The sequence below is a fragment of the Eleutherodactylus coqui genome, chromosome 6 (genome assembly GCF_035609145.1).
Source record: "Eleutherodactylus coqui strain aEleCoq1 chromosome 6, aEleCoq1.hap1, whole genome shotgun sequence".
NCBI lineage: Eukaryota > Metazoa > Chordata > Amphibia > Anura > Eleutherodactylidae > Eleutherodactylus > Eleutherodactylus coqui.
Genome location: NC_089842.1, coordinates 44256342 through 44276883, shown reverse-complemented (window position 1 = coordinate 44276883; position 20542 = coordinate 44256342). Strand labels below are relative to the sequence as shown.

The following is a 20542-nucleotide window of genomic DNA, read 5'->3' as shown; positions in this document are numbered from 1 at the left end:
TAGAAAGTAAACCCACTGTGTGCAAACTTTATCTAAAACATACCGATCTACACCTTGTGAATGCTGGTTCTCTTCCCAGATGCACAATAAAGCCTGCGTTCACACGGGACGGAATTGCTGAGGAATTTCCTTGCGGAGTGTCCTCATGGCAATTCCGCCCCCGCCCACTTCCCTGTTAACCCTGTCATGTAGGCCTCCACTCACAGCCCTGCAGGCCTATGTTACGGCCTTTACTGTATGGGGACACATGCGGCTGACATGTTATTGGTGGTGCCACGTTCATTGTGGGACCTATCTAAGTATGCCTACATGAACATATATATGTGGCATCTACAATGGACCGCCTATTATCATGCAGAACAACTACCCTCAATCTGCATGGTAATAACCCATAGGGTCCAAACAGGACAGTAAGTACCTGAATATAAATAGACACCACTCGGATATACGAAACATGATAACTTTATTAGACTAGACAAGTATACAATATACAACTATATCATCAAACAAACAGCAAGGAGAAATCTGACCCTTATCTAAACAGAGAGGGGAAACCTGCCTATAATTGGAGGAATCGTCCCAACATGGACGGCCCCACATCAGGAACCTAGGATCAAACTGACTCACCGGAGTTCAGTAAGGGGATAATAAAGACATATAATGACCAGCACCCTCTATCACACCGTGACAGTTGGCAGCGGTGGGGTGGCAGAGGATGGTGGGTTTCAGTTGCTATAGGATGTGGCGATGGCTGCAGAAGTGAGGGACAAAGGATCTCTGGACAACAAACCTAGCAGGCGGAGACATCGTCATATTGGTCTGGGCTACATTGATTATATGGGGATGTTTTACTTATTAACCCTTTCCAATCCAATTTCCCTGCCACTCGCACGCTCCCAAGCTCTTTTTTATTTTAGGTGGGAAAGCCCATTATGGATTCCTTGGAATTACTCAACAGAAACACATAAAAATAAACTGTCCCAATTATTTTATTAGCAATCTTTTGAAAATTAAACGAGAATTAAGAGTGTTTCTCATGAGGAAGATCATTTATAATAATCTTGCAATTATAAATATATTGATAAGTCTCTATTAATTTCTAATTTCTCTAATGATAGGCAGATAGATAGAATTAGAGAAATTAGAAATTAATAGTGTCTTATGCCAATTAGAAATGTTATTGAGTATGCAGAACATAGCTCCGATGTCGGAGGCTGCATATGTTTATAAGAGTATGCAGGAGCGTGCAGCTCCGCAGCGAGGTCCCACATAGTATAATATACATATGCAGAACAGCCTCCGACATCAGAGAGCTGCTCGTAATGTTAGAAACATGTGTCGGACCTCGCCCAACATCAGAACTATGCAAGGGAATCTGATTGTCGGACGAGGTCCAACACTGGATTGGAAAGCGTTAATGCTTTTGTCAGCATTAGACCTAGATATCTTCCAGTCTGGTAAAAGGGATAGCACAGGAGAAAGAAACAAAGTGCAGGAAGTAGCAGCAAGGTAATTAATTGTCTTTTTAGGCTGGGTTCACACTGGGCGGATTTGCCACGGAAATTCCGTCCGGAACTTCGCCGCAGCAAATCCGCCTGCGGACGCTAATCCCAGGATTGGCCAACCATGTGGACGAGATTTCTCAGAAATCTCGTCGACACGGAACGGCGAATCCGCTGCGGCAAAGCCGTCAGAAGCCGGCGCTGCGGCGCGGATTCGCCGGCATAGCATGTTCATTTGTTTTCTTCTTCCGCTGCGGCTGTGCTCTCCTCTATGGGAGCGCCAGCCACAGTGGAAGAGCGTGCAGCCAGGCCACTTCAAAACCCGCAGCTAACGGAAATACTGCGGTTTTTCGCTGCGGCCAAAACGCGTGATTTCCAAACGGAATCCGCCCAGTGTGAACCCAGCCTTATAGTGCAAGATTTGGGGTGAGATAAGAGCCACTTATGCATTTCAAGCCAGATATTGTTAATAATCACATAGCTTAAAATATGTGAGTGATGACTTAATCTTTCTATGCAGTTGCTGGAGGGCCCTGAGTTAGTTCAGGGGGCCCTAATAAATTGTGTTCCATATCCTAGACACTCCTAAACTGACCAATATTGCACTTATTTTTGCAGAGTTTGAGAAAGTAAACTCTCTATGCCATACTATGTAATCGGAAGTTGTAGTCATCATACATATACATTTCAGTACATGGATGCGCAGGTAATACATGGATGCCACTGATGCAAAGCTGCTCTCTCCTTTATCTCATGGGGGGGAGAACATGCCCATATGGCCAAAGAGGGCCTTTGGAAAGGAGTTGTCATACTTAGTCCACTCCTTCATAACCGGCCTAATAACATAAAGCTGAAATCCAGTGTTGCATTTAGAACACGTAAGCGTTATATCAAACATAAAGAAGTACGTTTTCACCCTACAAACTCTCAAAGGTTTTTAATATAAGTAATAATATTATCTACAGCCAGCTTTCCTGACACCACCTCAGGCTGATCAAAGAAGCTAATGATTCCATGGAAGCCATCTTTCACATGAAACCATGTGACCGGGACTCCATTGTCCTCCAGGCGTTTCTTGTAGAGTATTCCATCATCACGGAGAACATCAAACTCACATGTTAGTATGTAGGCCTTTGGTAGTTGCCGGATCACAGCATCATCAGAGAACAGTGGAGAACATGGAAGCTCAAGAGCCTTCTTAACGTTCTCATAAACACCTTTATTAAAGGGCGCCATGATGTGCGGCTTGTAGTCTTTGACCTGAAACTCTTCGTAACTCAACCACTTGCCTAATTTCTCTCTTATTTCAGGAGAAACATGGCTGCCCTTTATCATTTCCTTTGATAAAGAGAGATCAGCACCTATATATGTCAATGAGAAGTATGCAGCACGCTCTTGGAATAACAAGGGGACATTCTTGTTTCGTTGGTATGACGGTGTATTGAAGTCAGCCATCTGGAGTAAGGGGTATATCATTACTTGGGCAAGAGGCTTTGAAATATCGGCTAAACCCACAAGGCCTTGACAGACCCCAGCTGTGAGATTGCCCCCAGCACTGTCTCCACATATTATAACAGAAGAAGGATCGACTCCATGTTCTTGTGCCGTCTTCAGAAAGTGCACTGTAGCCTTGAGACAGTCATCAAATGCAGCGGGGCATCGGTGCTCTGGAGCCAGGCGGTACCTAAAATTAATAGTCAAAAATATCTGATTAACCTTTGATGGTTTGGGAAACAAGGATCAATAACTGGATGATACAATAACTGCATGTGCTTTGCTTACTACACCCATAATCCCTAGTTTGTAGATATTTTGCATAAGGTGTTGGGGAATTACATTGATGGACTGAAAGAAATGGTGTAATTTCAACATCTTGCCCTGTCCCCCATTTTGTCTTCAGTAGTATTTTTATGCATAACTCTTTAGTAACAGAGGGAGCCCCCTCCCCATAAAAATACCTTGGATGCCCTATTGACCACAGCATCTAAGGCATTAAACGGTAAGGATCAGAGGTTTCTCAAATCCTGGCTATTATATCATTAGTGCATCTGTCATTAGTCTAACAAACTCATGCTCATAGCACTGGTCTTCTGTGCCAGGTTAAAAATGTATATAAGTGGTTTAAAGCCAGTTAGTGACTGCCATAAGAAGGCCTATTGGTGGTTACTAATGGGCTAAAGGAAATGTTAGAGGTATTACGTCACCTTACCCAACAGAGACAACCACGGCTCCAGAATTCTTTGTTAGGTATCCACATAAAGTGTCATAAAGATCTAAGAAAAAATAAAACATTAGTTCTTGGGATGAATGTCAGTGTCAAATATTGCTCCTATGCTGGGGCATGTATAAAAAAAAATACCTATTATACTTACATATACAGTTCAGCACTGATTGCTACTGAAATTTGTTGTATCATGGAACCAATTTAAGCATGTAAGAGTGTTTTCACATCTGCACTGGGGATTACGCTTTTGTTAAGGTTACGGATGTGGAACCACTGGGTCAACCTACCGGGCAGGGGAAGGACCAATGCAGCAAGTTTGACAGCTGACCCTTTGTGATCAGAGGCGGAGAGGAGACCTAAGGATGAGACGCCAAGGCCTCAACTAGTACAGGAAAGAAGGGACAGCCATGCTTAGAAACAGGGCTGGCATCCATATAAGAAAGACCCCGTGGTCTTCCTCTAGGACCTAGTTAATCCTGACAGGACACAGGACAAAACACTATAAAATCCAAAAGACAGACCGAGGACAGGAAAAGAGCAGAAACAGAGGGGCTGTGGACAACCGAACAAGAACGAGACAGCAGAACAGGCGAAGGGCTACCTGACAGGTAGATGCAGAGTCAGGGACACAACAAACAGACAAATACTGGACAAAGACAGGATAAAGGCAGAAGCAGGACCTAAGCTGAGTGTCAGAGAGAAAATGACAACAACACTGAGCAAAAGGCTGAAGGATTCCCAGCTCAGCTAAATAGGGCAATGATTGGCCATGCCCTACAGCTGAGCTAGAATACCTGGGGCAGGTAACTATTAATGTGCTGGAAGAAAGTATGTAGAAGCTCAGGTTACAGGGAAAGCAGGACGGTGCCTGTGTCTGCCAGAAAGAGGGAGAGAAGAGCAAGTCTGAACAGCGGACCTAATAGCTTTTCTGCTCCGATTGGGGAGCAAAAAATTGGAATCCAGGCAGACAAATGTTCTGTCTCTGGACAGAACAAAACAGCATCTGAAGGACCCCATTACCTATAATGGGGTCCACCCAATTTCCACCCAGCTGACCGGATTTTGGCTGGAAGAACAAGTGCTGCATGCAGTGCTTTTTCTTCTGGTATCCTTAGCCGCATCAATGACAGAACCTCCAGTCGGATGTTCCGAAACAGATGTGAAACCACCCTTAAACCATCCTGAGACTCGTGTAACACAGCTGTTTTTGCAATAGTCGCATTTTTGTTGCAGAGTTTTTTAAAACTTTTTTATGTAGCAAACATGTCATGTCAAGATGTTAGCTGTAGGTCAATATGAAATTATAAAATGCACTGTAAACAGTGTAGCTGTGTTTTATTTCTTAGTTTTAGTGCAGTTTTTTGTTGGGGGGTTCATGGTGTTTTTGGTGTATTCTGATAGGCTTCTGTATAGTAAAAAATGCCAATCAAGAAACTTGTCTGTGACCATAAAAAACCTAAGAACACCTGTGAAAAAGTGAGCATCATCAATAAATATGACAAGCTTTTTTTTTTGGGGGGGGGGGGGGGAAGAAGAGGCAGTGTCTACAAGTAAAAAAACAAAAAAAAAATTATACCTGAAAGAAGCCCTAAAGTCGTATTAGGACAACAGACATTTCTGCCATGTTCATAGGAGTAAGATAGCTCAGCTATAGACTTTAGGAGGAAATCCATGTAAATGGCAGTCTCCTGCTTCTCCTCTACAGCAGAATGCTGGGGGGGGGGGGGGGTCACAAGGCCTTCATTTCTCCAAAAAGTGGAAACCTCAACTGTTAGACCCTCCCACTTGTCAAACATATATGACATCAATAAACGCCTTTACACTGCTCATAGACAGCCAAACATGTATATAGTTTTTATGGATAGAGGCTGATAAATGGCTGCTAAGTGCACCAAGGAAAAAGGACCAGACAGATTAAACTCCAACCTGTCCTCTCAGTTGCGATAGACAACTGATTTCAGCAGGTCAAGTTGAAGATCACCAATACAATATATATGACCAGCTTTGGGCCCGTGTTGATATTTGCACCTGCAATTTTTGTGCCAAAGGGAGGAGTAATTGGCTCTAGATTTATGTGGACTATTTCATGTATTCAAACTTGCTGTACTACTTATATACATCATATGCAGCAGGATAGTTCCCAGCACAAAAGCTGAACCTAGTTATAGGGCCACGTAGAGACATACAGTTAAAAAAAAAGTATGTGTATACATTTTTTTTACAATGGGATCCAATGGGCAATGTATGCCCCTGTATCATTTAAGCCTGGCAATTTCAGTGGGATCGTTGAACAATCTATTGTATTGGGTCCCCCCCTATATCTCCTGATATCCTGGTATTTGTTGGGGAAGAGACGTTCTTTGTATGGATCAATCTTTGAGCCTCAGGGTTTGACTTGCTTACCAATACTTCCAGACATGAATCCTCCTCCATGAAAGAACACGACTCCTTTTCTACCGCCAACAGAAGGAGATCGGGGCTGGTAGACTCTCACCGGCACTCCATCAAATTGTAAGTCTTTCTTGAAGACCTCTGGATCCTCCTTCCGCTTTGGCACAAACATTTTTTCTAGAAACTGAATAAGCCTTGTACTGTTCATTATTCCAAGTTTCTCAAGAATATCCCCCTAAAGTTTAAGTGAAGAAGCAAACAAAAAAAATTAAGAGCTTTCCTAATGGGGTTGTCCTTATTGCAGGTCCCCCAGACTGGTGGTACTCTACATTCCCGACCGTATTGCTCACTCCCCAATAAAGACTAAGACTAACCTGCTGGCATTTAACACGTGGGGTAGGCCACAGCTTCATTGATTAAAGGGGTTGTCCCGCGCCGAAACGGGGTTTTTTTTTTTCAACCCCCCCCCCCCCCCCGTTCGGCGCGAGACTACCCCGATGCAGGGACTTAAAAAAAAAACAGCACAGCGCTTACCTGAATCCCCGCGCTCCGGTGACTTCTATACTTACCGGTTGAAGATGGCCGCTGGGATCTTCTTCCTCCGTGGACCGCAGCTCTTCTGTGCGGTCCATTGCCGATTCCAGCCTCCTGATTGGCTGGAATCGGCACGTGACGGGGCGGAGCTACACGGAGCCCCATTGAGAAGAGAAGAAGACCCGGACTGCGCAAGCGCGTCTAATTTGGCCATTAGACGGCGAAAATTAGACGGCTCCATGGAAACGAGGACGCCAGCAACGGAGCAGGTAAGTGAAAAACTTCTTATAACTTCTGTATGGCTCATAATTAATGCACAATGTACATTACAAAGTGCATTAATATGGCCATACAGAAGTGTATAGACCCACTTGCTGCCGCGGGACAACCCCTTTAACATTTTAACATACTTTTAATCATTTAACCTTTTCATTAATCTTTAACGACTTCCCATGCATGCCACAATAACTTTATTACAGTCCCGTAAGGCGCCAGAAAGCCCGCTCAGATCTAAACCGAGCTAGAAGGACCACCTTTCCTTAAGCCCAAAGCTGGCATGGGAAGCTATCCGCCTAAACCAGCTGTGACAACTTTCAATACCACCTCAGTTCTGAAACCCACCAAACCCTTCCTCCAGGGCGGGCGAGCTTCTTCTCCTTTCCTACACTATCTTCTGGAAACTTCTCCCCCGATCCCTACACTGCCTTTTATCCCTTTAGCTCCTCCCAACTTTTTAAAATAAAAACTTGCTCGCCCAATCCTGACTTTCTACCCACCCCCAGTCCCTAGGTAGCTGTATTAACCCCTACAGCTACCTAACAAACACAATCAGTTATTGACTAGGAGCCACCATACAACAAAACAAACATAAAATACAGCAAAAGCCATTTAAAAATTTGCAATAGGATTTCCCCTAACAGCATATTAACAGTTTAATAAAAGGCACATTTGCTAATGCATTGCGGTACTACATGACCGTGGCTTATACATCTGATTTGAAACGAGTGTGCATTTACACAAGCGAGTGTTTTCTATTCTTTTCCCATGCGATTTCGGTGCACCTCGCAACGCACAGAAATCGTGCAGGAAAGTGCACCCTGAGGTGTTTTTTTTAACTACAGCCTATGGGTTAAGTCATGGAAAACCCACTGCAAAAATGTTCCCAAAAAATTGCAGAGATTGTCTTGGAAACTACAAGTTTTAACTAGAAGTGCAAATGGACTGTCATTATATTTCATGTGCATTTGATCCTGTGCAGTGAATGTCCTGTCAGGGGGCTTTATATTGGGGAAACAGTACAAAAACTGAGAGCCAGGATGAGATCTCATCGCCACTCAATTAGAGAGGGAAAGACTGAACTACCTGTGGCAAAACATTTTTGTGGTCACGGACACAACATGGAACAGATGAGAGTTATCATACTGAAGGGTGACTTCAGGTCGCAGCGTCACAGAAGAATTTGGCAGTATAAATATATGGCCATTTTTGATACCCTCAAGAATGGAATGAACCTTGGAGCAAGGTTCTTGCATCAGTGGAAAATATGAAAGGTCTGAAGGAGGTCAAGAGGGGTGTTCTTAAGGAGAGCACCCAGGGGGTTTGTGGAGACACCTGGGGGCTGAATGGGGCAGGGGATGGCATTATCTCTCACTGAAGAGAGCACCCAGGAGGGCTGCTATACCAAATCATTGGTAAAAACTCATACAATGATTTGAAGAAATGCTGCCATCCAATAGGTGGCGCTGCAGAGGTATTGTTCCATCTTCCTTGTTTGTAGGTCTGAAGAAGAGATTTCAAATTCCTTGACGCTGGACTAATTATTTACTGTTATGGTCATCCCTCCCTGGTATTTATCAAAATGCTATTAATCCAAACATGTCTGTGCTCTCTTACCCTCCCCTGTCTCTGGTATTTATCTAGTGGAAATTAAGTTTACCATGTGCCTGCCCTTCTATGTGATCCTTATTAAATACATCTATAGATTTGTTCCATTATGCCTGAGAAAGGACCCTGCGCAGGTCCGAAAGCTTGCAGTAACATCATGTATTTTTGTTAGCCACTAAAAGGTATCATATCTACAAGATTACTTGGTTTCTCTTACTGAGAACAATCACATTTTGCTCTACCGGCTAACACCGTACCAAACCCCTTGTTTTTGATATGTGCTACAGTGTAACGCCTGATCACAGAAGCAAAAGTGACAAAAAATTGTTGTATGTAAACACAAACATAACCAGCATTCTGATGATGGGAATGTAACAGACTGCAGAAGGAAGAAGCTTCAAGACACGGACTCACCAGGATGAATGCTCCAGTGGAAACTGTATGACTTGTCAGAAGTATTTTAGGATTTGCAATCCCCGGTGGGATCTCTGCTTTTGAGGATTCATACCACGTTACCCCCAAAAATATCAGCAAGCAAAACACAAGAAAAATAGCAATTACACCCAGCAGAGCGGCTAATACTCCGAGCATTCTTCCAGCTTTCCCTGCTTCTGTATTCACTTAGACCTCGTACTTCCTGAATCCTCTCAGTAGTAATTACCGTGTAGTACATGCCAGAGAGCTGAGCGGAACACCCTCTTAAAGGAGAAGTACCACAAATTGTTATAATAACAGCTTCTGGCTTATCTTTTAGGGGACCTGACAACGCTACAAAAACACACACTTATTTAATTAATTTAAGGCCAGGGCTCCCTGCATTAATGATTAACCCTTTTGTGGCCTCCAATACATCTTTTTACGGTGGTCACAAATGGGCTTTAAACCTGCTCATACATCTTTTTAAGGCGGTGGCATGGCTGACTACTGACAGCCAGGCTCCTGCTCTATCATCCAAAAATGGAGAAACCTCAGATCCTGGCCGTTTAACCCTTTACATGCTTCAATCAGTAGTAACCGCAGCATGTTAGCAGATTACAGAAGGAGGGGGCTCTTTCCATCACCCTTTAGCACTCTGCCATGTGATCACAAGGTACCAATGACAGCCAGAAGCCTGACAAAGGCCTCCATGTATGCCATGTAAGGTCGGATTCACACGAGTGTATGTGTTTTTTCAATAGGGCGTTGCTCAATTGTGCGCTCAAAAAAACACACACCGATGCCCTCTGGTAACAGTGCAGATGTGTACCCACTCTTACTCAACACATATGACCCATATGAAGAAGTGTCTCCGTTCAAAATGTGAGCACATTGACTCTTGGTTTTGAATGTGTTAGGCGTACCGAGTTTTAGACAGATTTACAAATAGTTACACCACAAAAAAAAAAAAAAAAGATCCGGCAAGCTCGACAATTCTTTTCCCCCAAAAGTGAGCGTGGCGGGCTTCTCTCTATCTATCCCTCACATTTATGAAATGTTACTACAAGAAAATGGCGGTACAAAGTGTCACTAATAAAGCTTAATAAAAACTGGTTTAAATGAAGAGAAATTTGGAGCAAAGTTTTGGCGCCTTGTTAGTTTTGGGGTATTTTTTGGTGTAAATGCAGCTACACGGATAGGGTTTTTTTCTTGATTTTGCCCCAATTTTGTTTTATTATCATTATTTTGACTGTTGGCGAATTATTTTATATTAGTTGATGATGCAGAATAAAGTTTTTGGAGTGAAACATATTTCCAAATGCAAACTGGCTCAATTTTGGAGCTCGTAGTAGTGTTATGCAGAAAATCGTGCATTTTGAGGTGCAATTTTTTTTTTTTTCTTTCATGTTCTGCCCCATTTCATGTGTTAAAATCAGTAAATAGATTGCTGGCTAATTTTTTTATATTAGTACATAAAGCAGGATTTAATTTGTGGTGCAAAACATATTTCAGAATAAAACAAATTGGTGAATTTTTGTTGCAACTTTCCTATTTTTGGGCATCGTAAATTGTGCCAAATTTAGAAGTTCATACACGACTTTTGTAAATTTGGTGCAATTCAAGGCTGTCAAACTCTAAAAATAATTGGCGCAACATACGCCAATATTCATAAATAAGGGCCATTGGCTTCTGCATCCCCCAATATAACCTGATTCTGTAGTGGGATGCCTTAGCTGTCCAGATGCTAAAAAAATTTAAAGGGGGTTGTCTGCCCATTATTTCACTGATAACCTATCCTCCGGATGTCTGCAGCAAAAGACCTGTATATGGTCACGTATGCATGTGGTTTTCCCTGCGGATGTACATTTAAGGACAGTGTATTATCTGTGCAGAAGAATGAGCGCAAGCAGGGAATGACATCAGAAAGTTGCCCAACCCCTTGGAAGCCCCCTTCTATCGCTCAAGCTACATTCCCTAGTGCTGTCATGGTGACAGATGTTCTGAGAGCCTTCAGAATGGAATACTGCTCTCCCGGCTTGACTGGTTTTATACTACTTTGTTTGGAAATAGTATAAACCATTTTAAAAAAAACCTCCCGCTTCTTCTTGTGGAGGAAGACCCCAGAAGAATAAGCGGAGGTTGCAGTCAGCATTCTGGATGGGCATGTTGCTCCCCAGACTCCATCCTGCATTGTCTGCCCACAAATTCCTGCTTTCTTTATTTGTATCTGGTCTCCTAGCAACTTGCAATAGAATTTACGTTCATATACAATGTAATTGCGTATGCACTGCGGATCAAAAGCATCAACAGAGCTCATGCGTGCAGAATCCGTAGTAAAATAGAGCATTGCGGCGATTTTTCACTCACATAATCCACAACTTCTTCTCGCGAACCGGTGAACGCCAATGCATTTTAATGCCCGTGTATTACTGTGTGTCATACATGTGGACAGTGAACGTGGAATCCACAATTCCAATCTGTTTGTGTGAGACCACACTAGTCTGCTATTACAAACATGTGTTACTGCACTGCAAAATGCAGGAGGATCTACACTGATCACAGCCGGCAGCTGGAAGTCTCATGGTCCCTGAACTGAGACGTTGAGATGTCAGCTGAAATCAATGTAGCTCCTGCTGCATTTTGTAGTGCAGTAACGCATGCATGTAATAGCTCCCTTAATTATATAAATCGTGTAATTCGTTGACATACCAACGGTCAATAGAAACCAAAATCACCAACTAACTGAGGACTGGACACCAAATCACCAAGAAAATCAATTTGTGTAAATTTCATCATGACAACTCAATGCAACTCATTAGTGTGTGCAACTCCTATATATATGTATGCACTCACGACAACTTCTGGGTATACCCATGATTAGATGGTGGATGGTATCCTAGGGAATCTCCTCCCAGACCTGGTCAGGGCATCAGTGAGCTTCTGGACAGCTTATGGTGCTACTTGGTGGCGGCAAATGCAATGTTCAAGAATACTCAAAAAGTTCTCAATGGGATTCAGGTCTAGAAAACGTGAGGGCCAGTCAATGGCATCAATACAATGAATCAGGTGTGTACTGGGGGCTGCAGAAGTCATCCAGGAACTGCCTACACACTCTGGCCACTCTAGCCAGGAGGAACCAGATCTGACAATAGTTCTGAGGATATCATCCCAGCACCTAATGTAGAAAGTAGCCAAACCAGATCTTCTAGTTTTATGTTTGGCAGCAGGTATTATTTTCTAGGTGGAGACAACAAGTGAAATTAGTAATTTTTATAACGTTATTAGGTAATATTTGTGTCTACAAGGAGATTAAATTTATATCACAATAAGGATTCTGATTATTTCTCTGTTCAAAGTTACAGTAACAGAGATCAACTATAACATACAGACCAGTTTGATTTAAAGGAAGTAGCACTCTGCCTATAATAAAAACCAGCGCTAACAGAATAAGCAGATAACACAATGTTCTTGTTCTATGGACACCAGAAATTAGTGTTAAACTCCTGTCTAAGTGGCTTCCGTAGCATGAAGACTAGGTAGCATTTCAAGAGTTTAACTTGATTTCTGCTGGTCTATCTGCTTGACCTGACAAGAGAGATGGATATCCTATAAACGGTTTTGCAGTCTTTGCTTTGCTTAGTTATCAAAATCACACAGCTCAGGTGTTGTGGCCCGAAAGGCCCCACAGGGTAGACAAAATGGTTACTAAGTCCTGCGGATCTCGCTATGGGCCCCTAAGGGGACATAGGAGTCATCCTGCCTCGGAAGAGCTGTTTCTCCGGGATAACGGGTTAAGAATGCTAGTTTGCCTAGCAACCGCTCAGTTCTGATTGAAGCTGAGAGAAGCTGAAAGTAAATTCTCTATGCCTCCCTATATAATCGGAAGTTGTAGTCATCACACATAAACATTGCAGTACATGGATGTGTGGGTTGTAATACATGGATGCGCTGGATGCCACTGAACCTAACCTGCTCTCTCCTTTATCTCATGGGGGGGGGGGTTGATCTCTACAAGAGGTCCGTATGGCTTAAAAGGGCTTTTGGAATGAGGTTGTTATACTGAGTCCACCCCTTTCATAAATGTTACATCTTCATAACCGGCCTAATAACATAAAGCTGAAACCCATTGTTACGTTTAGAACACATAAGTGTTATAACAAACATAAAGAAATACATTTCCACCCTATAAGGTCTCACAGGTTTTGATATAAGTAACAACATTATCCATAGCCAGCTTTCCAGACACCACCTCAGGCTGATCAAAGAAGCTAATGATTCCATGGAAGCCATTTTTCACATTAAACCATGTGACCGGGACTCCATTGTCCTCCAGACGTTTCTTGTAGAGTATTCCATCATCAAGTAGAACATCAAACTCACATGTTAGTATGTAGGCCTTTGGTAGTTGCCGGATCACAGCTTCATCGGAGAACAATGGAGAACATGGAAACTCAAGAGATTTCTTAACCTTCTCATAAACACCTTTATTAAAGGGCGCCATGATGTGCGGTTTGTAGCCTTTGATCTAAAACTCTTCAGAACTTAACCACTTGTTTAATTTCTCTCTTACTTCAGGTGTAACATGGCTGCCCTTTATCATTTCCTTTGATAAAGACAGATTAGATAAAGACCTATATACATCAGTGAGAAGTATGCAGAATGCTCTTGGAATAACAAGGGGACATTCTTGTTTTGTTGGCATGACGGTGTATTTAAATCAGCAGTTTGGAGTAAGGGGTATATCATTACTTGGGCAAGAGGCTTTGGAATATCTGATATACCCACAAGACCTTGACAGACCCCAGCTGTGAGATTGCCCCAGCACTGTCTCCACACATTATAATAGAAGAAGGATCGACTCCATGTTCTTGTGCTGTCTTCAGAAAGTGAACTGTAGCTTTGAGGCAGTCATCAAATGCGGCGGGGCATCAGTGCTCTGGAGCCAGGCGATACCTAAAATTAATAGTCAAAAATCTGTTATTAAACCTTTGATGATATGGGAAACAAGGAAATCAATTGAAATTAGAACAGTAGTGGGTAAGGGTCCTGCTCCAACGAGCTTACATACTACAAATAAGGGAGTGATGAAGAAGGTAAAGGACTGGAGATGTGCACGGTATGGCAAGGTGGAAAGTGTGGGAAGCTATACACATAGACAATAGTCAGACATAAGCCGTATGATGGCTAAATAGTATGACTGCAGGGGATGGTTGATGGTGGCTAACAGGGAATACAGTCAGTAGGACAGGGAGCATGTTATTAGGGGAAACACAAAGGGGTTTGGTTTAGGGGTTATGGCATGCCTCCCTGAAGGGGTGCGTTTTTAGAGCATGCCTGAAATTTTGTGTGTCAGGGATTGCCCGGATAGTTTGGGCTAGTGCGTTCCAGAGGACTGGTGCTGCTCTGGAGAAGTATTGGAGGCGGGAATGAGAGGTTCAAATTAAAGGGGCACTCAGTCTGATTTCATTAGCAGAGCGGAGGGCCCAGGCTGGGTGGTGGATTGAGATAAGGGAGGCAATATAGGGTTGTGCAATGCTGTGGAGGGCTTTGTGGATGAAGGTAATGAGTTTAAATTGAATTCTGTATATAACGGGCAGCCAGTGCAGTGACTGGCACAGGGTAGAGGCGTCCGAGTAGCGGCTGGACAGGACGATGGGCCTGGCTGCTGCATTTAGGATGGATTGGAGAGGGTAGAGTCTGATGTAGAGGAGGCCGATCATCAGTGAGTTGCAATAATCGAGCCGAGAGTGGATGTTCTTGAGGTGCAGCTGACATGTTCGGACCAGAGATTGGATGTAAGGGGTAAAGGAGAGATCAGAGTCGAATATAACCCCAAGACAGCACGTGTTCTGTCTGGGAGCTATGGTGGTGCCACACACTGAGATGGAGATGTGAGGATGAGGTCAGTTAGTAAAGGGTGGAAATACCAGTGTAGTGGCCCAGCGGGTCCTACTGAACACTAGCAGCACACTTGTCCTGTCACACCTGTCTGCATGCCGCCTGATAGGGGCTGTGTAGATGGAGAAAAGGAGGGGGCAGAGGACCGAGCCCTGGGGGGACCCCAACAGCAAGGGGAAGAGGAGGGGAGGTAGAGCCAGCAAAGGAGACACTGAATGAGCGGTCAGATTAGTAAAAGGTGAACCAGGAGAGAGCAGTGTCCTTTAGTCCAATGGAGCGAGGCATACTATGAAGTTTGTGGTCAACAGTGTCAAATGCTGCAGAGAGGTTGAGGAGGATTTGACTGTAAGGAGGTCGTTTGACACCTTTGCAAGGGCAGTTTCTGTTGAGTGTAGGGGCGGAAGCTGGACAGTATGGGGTTGAGAAGAGAGTTTTCTGATAGATAGCTTATAAGGCGGGAGTAAACCAGGCGTTCTAGTAGTTTGAAAATGAAGGAGAGATTTGACATGTGTTGGTAGTTAGTGGCATCAGTCGAGTCAAGAGTTGGTTTCTTTAGCAGTGGGGATATGATGGCATGCTTGAAAGAGGAGGGAAAAATGCCAGAGGTTAGAGAGAGGTTGAATATAGTGGTGAGATGGGAGATGACCACCGGGGAGAGGGACCGGAGGAGGTGTCGAAGGAAGGGAGTTGCTAGCACAGGTGGTTTCAGCGAGCAGAGGAGAGCAATCTGGAGACTTCTTCCTCTGTCGTTGGTCTAAGTTCAGAAATTAAGCAGGAGCTAGATGCAGTACTGATGAGACTAGGGTCAGGGCTAGTCTCGGATTGGGAGGTCGTTTGACACCTTTGCAAGGGTGGTTTCTGTTGAGTGTAGGGGCGGACGCCAGACAGTATGGGGTTGAGAAGAGAGTTTTTTGATAGCTTATAAGGCGGGAGTAAACCAGGCGTTCTAGTAGTTTGAAAATGAAGGAGAGATTTGACATGGGTCAGTAGTTAGTGGCATCAGTCGAGTCAAGAGTTGGTTTCTTTAGCAGTGGGGATATGATGGCATGTTTGAAAGAGGGGGGAAAAATGCCAGAGGTCAGAGAGAGGTTGAATATAGTGGTGAGATGGGAGATAACCACCGGGGAGAGGGACCGGAGGAGATGTGAAGGAAGGGAGTTGCTAGCACAGGTGGTGGGGCGCGCAGAGGACAGCAATCTGGAGACTTCTTCCTCTGTCGTTGGTCTGAGTTCAGAGATTGAGCAGGAGCTAGATGCAGTACTGATGAGACTAGGGTCAGGGCTAGTCTGGAATTGGGAGCTTATTTCCTGCAGATTTTCTTTTTGAAGTAAGCAGCCAGCTCTTCAGCACTGAGATTCATTATCTGGGGCTACAGTTTAGGGCTGAGAAGGGAGGGAAAAGTATCAAAGAGCCGTTAAGGGTTGTGAGATAGTGAGGAGATGAGAGAGGTGAAGTAGACTTGATTGGCCTGGTGGAGGGCGAGGTTGTAGATTCTGAGCATGAATTTGTAGTGGAGAAAGTCTGCAGACATTTGAGACTTTCTCCACAGCCGTTCAGCACAACTAGAGCACCGCCGGATAAAGCTCGTTTGAGGCGTGAGTCAAGGTTCCCAACGTCTGCAACGGATGGCTTGGGTCACAGGGGATGCAGCTTCATCCAGGGCATATTTGAGAGTGGTGTTGTAATGTGTGGCAGCCAGGTTAGGGCAGGAGACGAGAGAGATAGGGGACAGAGAAGACTGTAGGGAATCAGCAAAGTTTTGGGTGTGAACTGCCTGAAGGTTCCTGTATGTATGGTAGGTAGGAGGATCTGGGGAAATACTAGAAAGCTTGACAGAGAAAGAGAGGAGGTTATGGTCTGAGAGCAGGAGAGGGGAATTAGTGAAGTGGGAAGCAGAGCAAAGAGGGAGGAAGACCAGATCAAGAGTGTTGCCATCCTTGTAAATGGGAGAGGCTGTGAGTTGTGAGAAACCAAGGGAGGAGGTGAGCGATAGAAGCTGAGAGGCAGATGAGAAGATGGGGTCATTTGTGGGGATGTTGAAATCACCTAAGATGAGGGTTGGAATATTGCAGAATAGGAAGTGGGGGAGCCAGGTGGCAAAGTGATTCCGAAACAGGCGAGGAGCACCTGGGAGGCAGTAGATGACTGCTACTCGCATGGACAGTGGACAGAAAAGTCATAGCGTATATACTTCAAACGATGGGAAAGTGAGTGAGGGTACGAGGGGGGATGACCTGGTAAGTACATTTCAGGGAGAGAAGAGCACCTATTCCTCCACCACTCCTGTCTTCTGGTCTTGGGGTATGGGAGAACTGCAGGCCATTATAAGACAATGCAGCAGGGAAGGCCGTGTCAGACTGCTGTATCCACGTTTCTGTGAGAGCTAGCAGGTCTAGGGATTTAGCAGTAAAAAAATCGTGGATGGTGGGGAGTTTGTTGCATGCTGACTGGCAGTTCCAGAGCACACATTTAAAGAAGTCAGGGGAGGTTAAACATGGGCTAGTAGTTGGACTTGAGGGGTGTCTAACTGAGGCAGGTAGGGGATAATAGTTTGGAGCAGTGCAGGGTGGGCCAGGATTGGGGGAGATTTCCCCAGCTGCTAGTAGCAGCACGATAGCGAGAGTGATCAGGTGGTTAGGAGATTATTGATACAATACCTGCATATACTTTGCTTACCACCTAAACTCAGAGCCCCTAGTTTGTAGATATTTTGCAGAAGGCATTGGAGAATTACATTAATTAACTGAAAGAAATTATGTATTTTCAACATCTTGCCCTGTCCTCCATTTTGTCTTCAACAGTATTTTTATGCATGACCCCTTAGTAACAGAGGGAGCCCCCTCCCCATAAAATCACTTAGATGCCCTATTCACCGCAGCATTTAAGGCATTGAATGGTCAGGATCAGAGGTTTTTCCAATCCTGGCCGTTATATCAATTAGTTCATCTGTCATTAGTCTAACAGACTCTTGCTCCTCCTAGCAGTGGTCTTCTGTGAAATGTGAAAATGTGTATAGTTGGTTTAAAGCCAGTTATTGACCGCCGTAAGAAGTCATATTGGTAGTTACTAATAGGATAAAGCATAAGGAAATGTTAGAGGAATTATGTCATCTTACCCAACAGAGACAACCATGGCTCCAGAATTCTTTGTTAGGTGTCCACATAAGGTGTCATAAAGGTCTAAAACGAAATAAGACATTAGTTCCTGGGATGAATGTCAGTCAGTGTTAAATAATGCTCCTATGCTGGGGCATCTATAAAAGAAATTACCTACCGGTATTATATTTATAATCATAGATTATCTACTGAAATTAGTTATATCATGAAACCAATTATAGCATGTAAGGATGCTTTCACATCTGCGCCGGGGATTACATGTTCCTGCTCCATTTAGAAAGCAGAAAAGGTGAATCCCTGCAACCAAATAATTCTGTCTCTGAACAGAACCGAACAGCGATAGGTGGACCCCATTGACTATAATTTGGGTCCGCCCATTTTCCACCCAGCTGGCCGACTTTTCAGATGCATCTGTGACGGAACCTCTGGCTGAAGGTTCCAATGCAGATGTGTAACCACCCTATGCCATCCTAAGACTTGTGTCACGCAGCTGTTTTTGCAATATTCTGCATTCTTGCTGCAGGTTTGTTTTTCTTTTACATGTTTGTAGCAAAAGATGTCATGTCAAAATGTTTGCTGTAGGTCAATAGGGAATTATAAAATGCACGACAAACAGTGCAGCAGCATTTTTTTCTTAGTGTTAGTGGATGTGGGGGATTTCGCTCCTCACTTCCAGCGATCCGATGCCGGAGCAGGACCGGGGGCCCCCCCACAGAAGAGCTGCTACCGCTTACCTCCGCTTCCACTGCCTAATGGCCATGGAAGTCACACCGCCACCAGCCACATTCTCAGACGGCTCTACAGCCAAACGAACCCCGGCCCACCTGCCTCCGCTTCCTCGACCCCCCCCCCCCCCCCGCGCGCGCACAGCGGGGCAAGTACTCCCCAGGTCACTGTGTCATTGGGGCTGCTCCAGTCCCTGGGGCGCTCTGAAGCGTCCCCCGCTGCAGCAGTGGATGGGGAAGAGAGCCATCCCTAAACGCTCTGAAGTGACCCCCCTGAAGCAGGGGACAGGTCAAGAGAACCATTTTGGATCGCCATCCCAAATCTTCATTCACAGCTGTTGAGGGACTGCAAGGGAGAGAGGGAGTGCACAGAAGGAGATGGGACCTAAGGGCAGCGAGGAGAAAAAATTTGCCAGCATATTACTTTATGTGCCCTTGCAAGTAAAACACCCCAGCACAGAGGGGTAAATTTGCTCCCCCCCACCCCCCTTCTCCTTGCCTCCCTAATCACCCACTCTCCAGATCTGGCTGTGGATGCTGCCTGGAAGACATGCAATGCCACACAAAGCCGCAGGAACCTGGACCGTGGGATTCATTATCTGGTGCACATTTATAACTGAGCCAACAGCCCCTACAGAGGAGGACCGATCAGCTTCACAACCCTGACCCGCGGCCAGCCACAGATAAACTGAGCCCCGCGCCCTGACTCTGCGACCACACAAACCGGCCAAAGCCCTGCAGCCACTTCTATATTTTCATGAATTAACCGCGAGGGTCCACCTGACCATCTGCAACTGTATCTATACTCCAGTACATTTGCCTATGCTTATGCTTGCTCCACTTTTTCATGTGCCTCATCATCTTCATCTGCAAAGTCTGCATCTCCATTCCATTGCTTTGCTTATGTTTACATCTTGCTCAATTTCTGCATTGACGACTCCCCTCCTCTTTTGCTTTTGCTTTATCACCCTTATTAGCCTGCTCCCCACTCACCCTGCCTTACCAACCCAACTGCTCAATTGAGAAAGTCGCACATCTAAACATGACCAATCGACAGGGCAGGGGGCAAGTACACTTCACTAACACCCTGCACATCTACAACTTCATCTGTACAATAACCTTAATCGCCACCCTCACTGCCAGCCTAAATGCTCTCTTCCTATGCCCTCCCCCAACACATTCCATCCACATTAACCCCTCCCTCCTCTGATCACCCATGCATAGCTCCCACGCACTATTCACCTTCATCAAATGCCTCCATTCTCTTCACACTGCTAAGATCTATCATAACCACCCTCAGAAACCCCCCAATCACCTGCTCAACCTCGCTATCCCACTCCTTCTAGCTACAGGGAACACATTCCCGAACCCTGGTCCACCTCATATTGCTCCCTACCAAAATCTCTCCCCTATCATACCATGGACACTGTTGACCATGACCTCCTCCTCACTATGCTTCACTCTATTGGCCTAAAGGACACTGCTCTCTCCTGGATCTCCTCCTATCTCTTTGACCACTTTTTCAGCGTCTCCTTTACTGGCTCTACCCCCTCTCCCCTTCCCCTTGCTATTGTGGTCCCCCAGGGCTCGGTTCCCTCCTCTTCTCTATCTACACAGTCCCAATCAGACAAACTACTCACAAATTACTCTAATACCATCTCTACGCTGATGACACCCAGCTCTACATCTCTTCCCATGACAGCTCAGCACCATTCCTCCAAAATATTACCGACTGTCTGTCTGCTGTCTCTAATACCATGTCCTCCCTTTTTCTCAAACTCAACCTCTCAAAAACTGACCTCATCTTTCTGCCTTCCAACCGACCCCCTTCAGTATCTCCATATCAGTATC

General features: G+C 44.8%; 1 protein-coding gene and 1 pseudogene across 1 annotated transcript; both read right to left on the bottom strand.

Moving 5' to 3' along the window:
• Window positions 1–446: 446 nt before the first annotated feature.
• Window positions 447–9190, bottom strand: LOC136632093 (arylacetamide deacetylase-like 4). Its single transcript, XM_066606714.1, has 4 exons — window positions 8950–9190; window positions 6130–6352; window positions 3712–3775; window positions 447–3186 (listed from the first exon to the last, which is right to left on the bottom strand). The coding sequence occupies exons 1-4, from the start codon at window positions 9124–9126 to the stop codon at window positions 2430–2432; spliced, it is 1221 nt and encodes a 406-aa protein (XP_066462811.1). The 5' UTR covers window positions 9127–9190; the 3' UTR covers window positions 447–2429.
• A 3616-nt stretch (window positions 9191–12806) lies between these two features.
• On the bottom strand, window positions 12807–19979 carry LOC136633532 (arylacetamide deacetylase-like 4; annotated as a pseudogene).
• Between the last annotated feature and the right edge of the window lie 563 nt (window positions 19980–20542).